The sequence below is a fragment of the Poecilia latipinna genome, unplaced genomic scaffold, assembly GCF_001443285.1.
Source record: "Poecilia latipinna isolate Pla-1442-1.1 unplaced genomic scaffold, P_latipinna-1.0 Scaffold1852, whole genome shotgun sequence".
Taxonomy (NCBI): domain Eukaryota; kingdom Metazoa; phylum Chordata; class Actinopteri; order Cyprinodontiformes; family Poeciliidae; genus Poecilia; species Poecilia latipinna.
The window spans coordinates 35,543-46,710 of record NW_015114468.1 but is presented as its reverse complement, the minus strand read 5'-3'; the positions used below and the strand labels follow the sequence as shown (position 1 = coordinate 46,710).

General features: G+C 37.5%; 1 protein-coding gene across 8 annotated transcripts in view; it reads left to right on the top strand.

Moving 5' to 3' along the window:
• The window catches only part of LOC106934743 (multiple PDZ domain protein-like), a 69,601-nt gene extending 59,519 nt beyond the window's left edge, over positions 1 to 10,082 (top strand). For 4 of the 8 annotated variants that reach the window (XM_015014841.1, XM_015014832.1, XM_015014839.1 and 1 more), the window contains 13 exons: positions 700 to 774; positions 876 to 1,220; positions 1,449 to 1,532; positions 2,331 to 2,524; positions 4,338 to 4,485; positions 4,605 to 4,676; positions 5,287 to 5,431; positions 5,572 to 5,603; positions 5,786 to 5,908; positions 6,516 to 6,620; positions 8,815 to 8,912; positions 9,069 to 9,192; positions 9,891 to 10,082. In XM_015014841.1, coding sequence (XP_014870327.1) covers positions 700 to 774; positions 876 to 1,220; positions 1,449 to 1,532; positions 2,331 to 2,524; positions 4,338 to 4,485; positions 4,605 to 4,676; positions 5,287 to 5,431; positions 5,572 to 5,603; positions 5,786 to 5,908; positions 6,516 to 6,620; positions 8,815 to 8,912; positions 9,069 to 9,192; positions 9,891 to 10,037 — 1,692 coding nt within the window. In that variant the 3' untranslated portion in view covers positions 10,038 to 10,082. The remainder of the gene's footprint in view (positions 1 to 699; positions 775 to 875; positions 1,221 to 1,448; positions 1,533 to 2,330; positions 2,525 to 4,337; positions 4,486 to 4,604; positions 4,677 to 5,286; positions 5,432 to 5,571; positions 5,604 to 5,785; positions 5,909 to 6,515; positions 6,621 to 8,814; positions 8,913 to 9,068; positions 9,193 to 9,890) is intronic. The other 4 variants (XM_015014838.1, XM_015014836.1, XM_015014837.1 and 1 more) reach the window with 4 other exon arrangements.
• The last annotated feature ends 1,086 nt before the right edge of the window (positions 10,083 to 11,168 follow it).

Below are 11,168 nucleotides of genomic sequence, written 5' to 3'. Positions count from 1 at the left end.
AGTATTGACTAAGGGAAGCTAAGAGCAAATCAATGTCAGGTTTTACAAATTTGCATTTTAATAACATCTTTAGTGCCCATGTGTTACTTTCCTCTCTGGTTCACAAATGTGTACTTTGTGTTTTTCTATCACTTAAAATATCAATAAAGCACATTTCATTGTGTGTGGTTGCAAATAACCACAAGTCGAAACCTGTGGTTATTTGGAAAGTGTATAAATAGTGTATAAATACTTTTGTCTTTTATATATATATATATATTTCTTTTAGTTCTTACCTTGTTCATTTCTTTAATGAGTTCCCAGAGTTCTTTCAAAACACAGGTTGCACATTATTTCATCATGCTTTATAATTTATCAAGCCTCTCTAATTTGACGTGCAATTACTCATTAATCAAAATAAAGAGCTGCAGATAAGCAGCTCATTAAAGTATAATACATGTAATTGCAGCTTCTGATATCATTTTTACGGTCTGTCTGCATTTGTGGAAATGTTTGCTTCCGATTAAACTCCAAATGGTCGTTGCAGTTTTTTAATGGCATGTCATCATGTGTTTAAAAGCTTTCATGTATTGCCCCAGGCAATTATGCTGATACTTGTCCACAGGGGGTGTTTGATTTTTAATCTCTTTAATATCTTTTGCACACATTCTGACTTACATTCTGCCTATTGTACATTTTCTTCCGTGCTGCCATATGTAGGACGGCAGGATAAAGGCTGGAGACCGAGTCGTGGCAGTGGGGGGTGAACCTATAGCCGGACTGTCAGTAGAAGAGGTTCAGAAACACACACTCTCAAACAGATTCTGCCACGTACGCGCTCTCCAAGGTCAAGTTGATTTAATGATTTATGACTTGCCTGTCCTCTTTGTATTCAGGTGTCCAGTTTGATTCTCAAAGATCCGGTCACTGTCAAGCTCTCCATCAGCCGATCCAAGACTCTCCCTTTCTCCTCTTCTCAGTCTCTCCCTTCAGCACTTTCCCATCACCCCCACCTTCCCGCTGTTTCATCTGAACCCCGTCGAGTCTCTCAGTCTTCTTCTATGTCCCTCGGCACAGAGCAAACCTCTCCAGCAGAGTGCTCTCATTGGCCACCCTCAAGTCCTTCAACTTCTGACCCCCGGAGCTGCCCGGTCTTAGCTGGGAGGGAAACCACCATAGAAATTTGCAAAGAAAGCTTAGGCCTGGGCCTCAGCATCGTAGGAGGATGTGACACCCTTCTGGTGAGAAAAGCCAAGCAGTGTCTAAAAATATACAATTAAGTAATTTTGCTGTTAAGGTTTTATAATTATGTTGCAAAATTTAGAAGGGAGTGCTGTGTAATCAAATTTCTATCCATTCTTGATTAAAGTCAGTAATAAAGACTTGCAGCAGCCAGTTAGACTGTCTGATTGTCCACATATTTTGGTCTTTTCTGTAATAATGAGGGAAGTTTTTCATTTTTGCACCAGGGGGCAGTAATAATCCATGAAGTGAATGATGGCGGCGCAGCACAGAGAGATGGAAGGCTGCAGGCTGGAGACCAAATATTAGAGGTGTGACAGAACCATGCATGCAAACACATAAGACTCCACTGGCTTCTGTTGCATTTTCACAATCTATATCATTAAAGTGATAGACCGATACACAATAATGTCCAACATAGAAGGATAATACACTGTTTTCAAATATTTTTTAACAAAAAAAATCTGAAATGTGTGGCGTACATATGAATTCAGCCCCTGAACAAAGTGCAAACCAGTTACCCCTCAGGAATGACCAAATTAGACAACAGAGACAATTCAGTTTGAATCCAGATCTAATGCCATTCATGCCCTAGAGTGGCCCAGTCAAAGTCCAGGCCTACATGCAATTGAGAATTTCTGGCAAAAACGGAAAATGGATATATATACAGATACTCTCCATTCTAACTGAGATTGAGATATTTTGCAAAAAAAAAAAAAAAAAAAGTCCAAAAGTTTCAGTCTTTGGATGTAGAAGTTTAGAAGAGTCATTCCCTCAAAAGATTTGCAACTGCAATTGTAGCAAAAACTGGTTCCTCAATTATTGACTCATGGGGACTGATAACACATTGAGGAATTCATGGATTTTTATGTATGAAAACATTCAGAGTCATATTTATAATGTCTCTTTCAACACAAAGCTATGCACTACTTTGTGTTGGTCTGTCACTTAAAATCCCAATAAACAAACATTTACCTTTGTAGTTGTAACATAACAAAATGCAAATAATAATAATAATAATAATAATAATAATAATAATAATAATAATAATAATAATAATAATAAATGTATTGTGCATTAATGCCTTTTCATTGGCTTTACCTCTTCAGGTGAATAACATAGACCTGCGGCAGGCCACGCATGACGAGGCGATTGCAGTCCTGCGGCTCACCACCCAACGAGTTCGGCTGCGTGTCTTCAGGCACCAGGAGGCCTACCGGGAGGAAGACCTGTGGGACATCTTTAGTCTGGAACTCACACCTCGTCCAGAGGAAGGCCTGGGGTTCACCACCGTGGGGAAGAGGTAAAGAGTAAAGCTGTTGCTCCGCCAGTGGCGTGGATAAGTGATGAGTTTGGACTAAACCTTTGGCCATTTGGTGTGACCTACGAATGGTTTGTTAAATAAAATTGCAAATGCAAATGCGGCTGCTTAGTGCAGATTGTGTATTTATTTATTTGACTTTTACTCATGCATAATCTTTTAGCGTTTATTATGCAAATTAGAGAAATTAGATCTTGGTAGTATTCAGGGACAGTGATAAAACAAATGTCTTCCAAAAAAACATTTGGGTTAAAAACATTTGGGTTAACTATTATCAACGGCATTCTTGCAATGATAAACAAAAAAAAAAAGTTCTGATGTCATACTTTCCTAAGCCTCTTTTGCAACCAATCTAATCCAGGAAAAGCATCAGTCATGCTCCTCTACAACTACATAGACCTGATAAGGTTTTGATGATTAAAGGAAGCTCTGAATTCAGTTTGCTGTTTTTCAGGATAAAAGTTTAGCGCCAGGTTGTAAAGGGAGACTGGATGCCGAATTGTCTATTTTCTTGGATTTATTCCAAGTAATGTTTAATGCATATGAGTGAAAAACATACAAAACATCATGAGCACTCTCTGATAGGTGATGCATTCTGTCACCTATCAGGTATGCAAATAACTCTCTCAGTATGAATTTATGGTGTCCTGCAAATGGAGGCTAGTAATGACTTTAACATCCAATGTATCTATTAATCAATTTTACACATAGCATTGGTGCTAAACCCTCTTGTCAAAAATAAAAATGAAAGAAAAATAATAAGTGCACTGCTGCGATTTTGTGAAAGTTTTTTTCTTCGGTTGAAGTAGAAATTATTATTATTTTTATTTTTTTGCTAGTGGAAATGTTGTGGTGGAACCAGGATGCCAGAGTTGCTGCAAGGTGACTTTGTTTTGGCTGTAAAGTGCTGAAAATGCATGATAAGTTTGCAAAAACTTATAAAGCAAAAGACTTGCCAATAATCTGTCAGCGGGTCAGAGTGAAGGTTAATCAAATATTCCCCAAAGCCATTTTTTTTTTCCATCACTTTCCTGTGAGGGACACATCATCTGCAAAGCGAATCTCACAGTTTCAGTAAAGTAGGAACTGCTTTAGTTGCTTTTGCCAAATATTTAAAAATTGTTTGAAAAAACTGATTACAAGTTTTTATTATTTTATAAGATTTTTTTTTTTTTTTTTTTTTACCCAAAAAACAGTTCCCAACAACTTACTTGACTGAACAGCTTTTATAAGGTGTGTTTCATCACACAACATTATAAAGTCTCTGTTATCTCTTTAACACCGTTCAGGATTAATAGGAGATTAAACTGATAGACTTAAATGTTAGATGACTTAAATCTTAAATGTTTTTTGCACATAAAGTCAAAGCGGCAAATGTATTTCTACCAGCAATAAGAGTTTGATATGTTTTAATTTCTCCCAAAAATGTAGGTTTATAGCCACACTGGTGCGTGGAGTGTTTACTCTTCCTATTAAGCAGCTTGAGACCTTTATGTCTAAAATCAAGATTAAAAACTAATTTTAGAGTTGCCTTTGACTGTTCTACCTACGTTACTAACAGAAACATAACTGACTTTTCTTTCCTTTCCTTACTTATGTCATTGTAATGTACTCAGCTGTGTGCTACTTAAATGTTAAAACTTTGTTACGACTTGTCAGATTTGGACAGAGTTCTTAATTCCTTAATTCTCCTTGTCTTGTTGTAGTGGGATAATCCTGCAAAAGTTTATGTGTTCTATAATCTTTCACAAGGTGGAATTTATTGACCTTTTTGACCTCCGTTTCCTCCAAACAGCGATGACACAGGCATCTTCGTGTCAGAAATCATCAGAGGAAGCGTTGCAGAATCAGACGGCAGCTTGCTACATGGTGACCAGATTCTGTCGATCAATGGGGAAGATGTTCGCGCCGCGTCACAGGAGCATGCGCAGAGACTTCTACAGGTCTCACTCAATAACCTGTCACAAAAACACAGCTACTGTTTTTCGGGTTTTTTTGTGTGTGTTACTAAGTTTTCTCGTCATCTAAATAAATAAAAAAAATCATTTTTACCTTGGTTTAGGAGTGCACTGGAGCAGTCCACCTAGAGGTAGCTCGTTTTAAAGCTGGGCTCCGGTATTCCCAGAGGAGTAAGGTAAACTGTTTTCCTCTTTTGACTGGTATGGAGGACCAGACCTGCCATAATTAAGGACAAATATTGAAAGAAAGAATAACTTGATTGTCAAAAAGAACAAAAATATTAAAAGTAATTTTAAATAGTTTTAGATGTACAAAATGTGGCACACATAATATGATGTTAATGTTTTTTTGATGTACCTCAGCGTTAATATTCCTACTTAATTGTTCTTAAATTTATTGTAATTACTATTGGCATTTTTTGTTTCTTGTTTCTGTTTCAGTCTTTGTCATTTTGTCCTTCCCTTTTTATTTAGGTTTTGTTATAGTCTTTGCATCTTAATATCATTCACTTTTGCACTATTTTATAACAATATGATTATCTTTAATTTGTCTTCTAAAAGAAAAAAATAAGAAGGAAGAATAACAAAGAACACAATAGATAAGAGAAAAAAATAATGTAATGAATAAATATGAATCAAAAAACATTCATATCACCACAAAGGTAATTGTAACAGCTGAAAAAAAATGTAATGTACTAATCCAGACTTCTTTTGCCCAGAATAATTTTTTTGTAGTATTGTTATAGTATACTGCACTATTTTAACAATATTATTTTGTGAATCTAGGAATATTTTCAGTTGTGTTTTATCCAGAGCGAAGCCTCTGACTGCTCCACTCTGACCAGCAAAAGTGGATGTGATTCATCTTTTTGCCACCAGAGGGAGACGGATAACAAAACACGGAGCTGCAGTAAGCGTTTTATTTATTCAGGTCAAAAAAAAAAAAAGAACATGTGCATATACACTTTACAGTTTTCAATTGAAAACCATCCAGTTAAACTTGTTTGCTCTAAACCTCTACATTTTGAAATTTTTTTTTTTTTTTTTTTTTGTTCTCTTAAATGCTTCAAGAAGCTGAGCTCAGAAAAGTAACAATAGAGAAGGTAAGGGGCTTCAAAATAAAAAAAAGGAATACATTTTTTTTCTGTAATTAGGAAAATCAAATTTCATCTGTTCCAAAAGGTCCAATTTAAAAGTTACAATTTATTATTTATATCACAAGACTTTGAGTTTACTCATGTATTAAAGCAACAACACCTTGTCTTTATGTTTGATATCACCACAGGGTCCAGGTGACACCCTGGGAATCAGTTTAGCTGGAGGAGTAAGTAGTCCCCATGGCAACGCACCTCTTTTCATTGCTTCTATGGATACCGATGGACTGGCCGCCAAAACATGGAAATTAGAGGTGAGCAATGCCTGTGTGTTTTTATTTGTCTTATTACACGCTGACAAGGTGGCTGATTATTGGACTCTACTGAATATATCTTATCAATCATTTTGACCTAAAATTTCATCCATCCATCGATAAATGTGTCATCAATGACCATAAACCAGTTTGTTTTCCTTTCTCTCCACCTACTTTCTGCTCCATCCACCCATCAGTCCATCTGTTTGTCCATCCACCCTTTCATCCATCTTTTCAAGTCCTTATCCATCCATCAATACATTAAGTCTTTCCATCAAATTGTCCATCCATCCATCCGTCCATCCATCCATGCAGCCATCCACTATAGAGAAAAATTACCAGTGTCAAAACTGTAGTGAAGTTTTGTGTTTACATTTTAAAAATAGGGGAAAATTTGACAGACTAATATGGAAATGGGAATGTGGATAAATATGAAATTTTGAAAGGAGAAATGTGAAGGAACCCTGAGACCATTAAGAGCCTTAAAGCCTTAAAAAAAAGTTTCAGCTAAGTTGCTTTAGTTTCGATTTAAATATCTCAGCATATGGAAAAGTTGTAGTGTGTGTGTGTGTGTGTGTGTGTGTGTGTGTGTGTGTGTGTACCCCAGACAGGAGACAGGATCCTCAGCATCAACGATGTGTCCACGGAGGGAATGACTCATGACCATGCTGAAGCCCTGCTCAAAAACGCCACCGGAACCATCAGTCTGCAGGTACTGTCACACTTAGACATATAGTAGTCAATGGATAATGACCAGCTGAATAATGGCAGAATCCCTCCAACGTCAGCAAGATTTTTCCTCTGCACTGTCAGAGACGGGCAGGAATACCTCACACTTTAGGTCACTTTTACTTCCAGAAAAGTCAACCAAGACATTACTGTGCCTCTCTAAAAAAGTATTTAATTAAAGAGAGAGCTCATAGTTTGCAGCAGGTCTTTGAATAGATTCGTGACATCAGTAGCACTATCAAATTGTTGTCATACATTGGTTTTTGATGGAGTTTTTTTTTTTTTTTACTGTAAAGGAACCAAACTGTGTTAGCTGGTGCACAAACAATTGGGTTAATTATTGTTATCCAGATTTAATCAGATGGAAATCCTGAATAATAAATAAAAAAATTACCAACCAAGATATTCAGGCTAATAACTGATAACTGTGCCTCATAATTTTTCACTTGAGATCAAAATGTACCAATCGAATGGCAGTGAATACTTTGTAGAGCCCCCTTCTGCAGGAAATACAATTCTTTTAGGATATGTCTTTATGAGATCCAAATATCTGTTGGTCAGAGAACATCTATGAGCAGCCATGTTTTGGGTCATGTGACAGATTATATGCTAACCTTAAGTCCATGTTTGGCCTGGTAATAAGCATTATAGCACATGAATATTCTTGGATTTCTTTTAAGTCACTTATTGAAGCATCAATTACGGACATAACAATCTGAGCAATCGGTAAATAAAAGTATGCTTTTTACGGCAAAGCATTAAATAGTGCAACTCCTGAGAAGTATTTTTAAAACTAAAATTGTGTAGCTCTAGCTGAGAATCATCTTACCAAAATCTAGATCCATCAAACTGCTTTAGAAAGAATTTGTCTCCAGTAGCCGGTTTTGTCCCCCAAAGTAAGCAAAGAAAAACATACCTCAACCTCAAGCTCAGCCTTGGGATTGCTGCTAACATAAGAAACCTTGAATTTTCTGGAATTAATGAGCGAACTGTGCATGTTTTTTACTTCTGTTAGGAGCCTCAGAGTCTGGACTTATAGTTGACAAAGCAACTCTGAGGTTCGGCTTGATGCTCAGACTGTGCCGATGTTTTGTCCTCAGCTGAACCAGAGCTGAGAAGCCACACTCACAGACAGGTGCTGAATGGTAGGAGGATTTTTACTGCTCTAATGTCAAGAGAAGGATACTCACTCATCACTGTAGCTTCAGAACTGAGAGAGGCTTTCCTCTGCAAAGTTCAGTGTGCGGTCACATGATATTCCCTCTATCCGAGTCTTTCTTTTGCTTGGCAAAGAGACAATTTCCTTGTACAGCAAATAGTACTCCATATTGTCTATGTCGTATCTTGCTCCATTAATACATGTAAGCAAATGTGTTTTATTTTTTGAAGCGATACAGTATGTGTACTATGACATGATTTTATTGCCTCCTACAATAAGGAGTATGCATAGATGAGAACTCCATGGATTTTTTTTTTTAGGCCCCAAAGCCTAAGTCTGGGTTAGGAGCCGGCATCTCTGAAAGTTTTTATCAAAATCTTCAGCTTGTTTGTTTTGGCTTCATGTTTCTTCTTGTTCTCCGGATGAAAAGTGAATTTCCTCCCCAGTCTCAAAACGTCTTCAACCTCTATCAGGTTTCTGCCAGGATTGCCTTGTTTGTAGCTTCATCCATCTTACCTTCTGTTCTGAACAACTGAAGCAAAGTGTCCATCATGATGCCGCCAACACTGTGTTTCACAGTGGAAATGGTAGTGGAAGATTCATTTTCCACCACTATTAGTCTTTTCCATGTAGCTCAATTTTGGTTTCATGTAACCACAAGGCCTTCTTTACTCATGTCTGGTGAGATATAGTTGGTATATGACTGAAGAGTGGAGTTTTTTAGTTTTTTTTTAGTCGTTGCCTTATAAGGACTTTTTGCCACTTTTCATTTTTTAATTACAACAGTGCTTTAAACTATGGACATCTTTCCTTACATTGCACAATTATGAACAACTTTCAGTTGACCTCTCACATAAAACTCCAGTTTGGGTTTTTCACAAACCAAATTCTGAAGTTTGGGTTTGTAACGAGAAAAAACAAAAATAGTTAAAGGGATGGTGGCAGTATCTTTACAAGGCTTTATATGACATTAGAACCTGCTGTGTGTGTGTGTGTGTGTTTGTGTTTCCGTATTTAGGTGGCAGCTGCTTTCGAAGGGGGCAGCTCACAGGATCCAAGTGAAGCTCATGTCAGCTCATCAGATCCAACCAGCAGCTGCTCTCAGAATAACTTCTGGTAAGACTCCATGTCAGCAAGTTTTCACTAGTATTTTTTATTTTTATTTTTTTCATTATTCCTGGTTCCACCACTGAGTAAAGTCAAAGATAAAATCCCTTGAATGCAACCTGGGCCTGAATGGACAGTCATGAGTCTGCTCCCTGATCCCTACAGTCCACGCGTTTATAAGACCATCAGTCTGGAGAGAGGTTTGTCAGGCCTGGGCTTCAGCATAGTGGGGGGGTTTGGCAGCCCTCATGGAGACCTGCCGATCTACGTGAAAACTATTTTCAGCAAGGTGAGAAACCAACATGTGAAAGTGCGAATTTCAACACTATGTCTTTGTGTTGCTTATTCAGTCTGTTTATTTTAACGTGTACCTTTGTAAGACATGGAAAACAGAAACTCCCATTGTCCTGCTCTGCTTTGTTGCAAACCTATAGACAGAAATCACAGGCAAACCGTTTGTTTGGATGAGTCCTGTTGTCGGATTTTCAATTTTAACAGGAGTATCTTCTCACAAACCTCCTTTTCAAAGAAAAGTTTAAAGTTTCCTAAAACTGAAACACAAACATTAATGTGTACAAGGATGGCCCGAGGCCGTAGAGCGGCTTGAGCGGAATATGATTGAGGAGCCTCACTGATAATTGGTTTTCTGCCAAGATGTTCTTTTGAACAAATCAAATCCAAACTCAGAGCATCAGTTTGTAGCTGCTCAACAGATCATTCTTTGCACTTTTAAAAAAAAGTGAACTTTCCATTTCCTTTCAATTTTAACATGAGACAATTTGTAATCTTTGAGTTTATCTATGTTGGAACGATTACGTGAAATTTTATTTTATTCTCATTTTCAATAAACGAGTTTTAAAAGGATTACTTTTTATAATCCCACTGTTTTCTGGAAGTGGGCTTTGTTCTCTACAACAAATACATGATGAGATACATACTCAGTAGTTTGTAGTCGGTGATTGACGGTGGACTCTCCTGTCCCTGCAGGGGGCAGCCGTTGAGGACGGCAGACTGAAACGAGGCGATCAGATCATTGCTGTGAATGGACACTGCCTGGAAGGTGTGACGCATGCGGAAGCTGTGGAAATCTTAAAAAAGACCAAAGGAACTGTAGTCTTAACTGTTCTCTCCTGAGTAAAACTTCACTGTGTCCCAGCTTAAACGCACACATGACCGATACATTACTCCCTCTGCTGCTTTACCAGACAAGAAAACACGCAGGTGTAACTGTCTCCTCTAAAACTGCTCAAAGGTGAGGACCCAAATGTGGATGATAAAGGGAATTTCAAGAAGACCAAATACACCTTCAATGCCTTAGAAAAATAGACATACCTCATGAACTTCTTCACATTTCACAAATGTATAAAAAATCTTATTAGAAATGGCCCAAAACACAGCAGCATCATTTTTTGAAATGAAAGGAAAAGAACACACGATTTATTTTCATAGAATAATCTGAAATGTGTGGCAAGATTTGTTTTTAACTTTTCTGCCCCAACGTAATATAATCACCCGGCCGCAAAAATGCTGCCGTCGCCATTTTAAAAATTTGAAAAACTATTGATCCTTTTTCCCGCGTCCCGTTGTCTTGTTCTGTTATACAGCCCCATGCAACACAGTCACATTAAAATACATCACAGTTCTCTGGTTGTAATTTGACAAAACGTGAAAAAGTTTTAAAGCCACGAATACTTTTGCGAGGCACCATTCACATCATTTGGAGAAGTTTTCTCTAAATACATAACACTGTTGAGGAAATCGTCACAGCACAGTCAGAAACTGTTGTGTCAAAAGTCTCTGGCGATTTATGTAACCATCTTGTCTTTATGTGCAGCACTCTTCATGGAAACATAACGGGCAACATATAACCCTTGCATTTTAATAATATGAGGTTCTGACATTATTAAGCAATAAAAATCAAAAATATCTGTCAGGGAACAACAACAAAAAATTCAGATGCAGTACTCACACTGTTAACTGACCTCTGTTCAGTTAAAGGGAACCTCCCAATACGCACAACATGCCAAGTGCTTCTGCCAATATTTTGTAAGGCAATAAGGTTTTAGGAGGCTGTCTTTGAAGGCCTGATATTCATTTCCTCCGTATTTCTGTACCACATTTGTTTAAAATGTGTCGTGGTTTCTCACGTTCTGAATATCGTACATGACCTGTGGATAGCTTTGACAACAGCGTTATGTCTGGCAGTTAGAGAATCAACATGGTAAACTTTGCTTCTGCTTTTTAGCACTTGTTGAATGTGTTTTT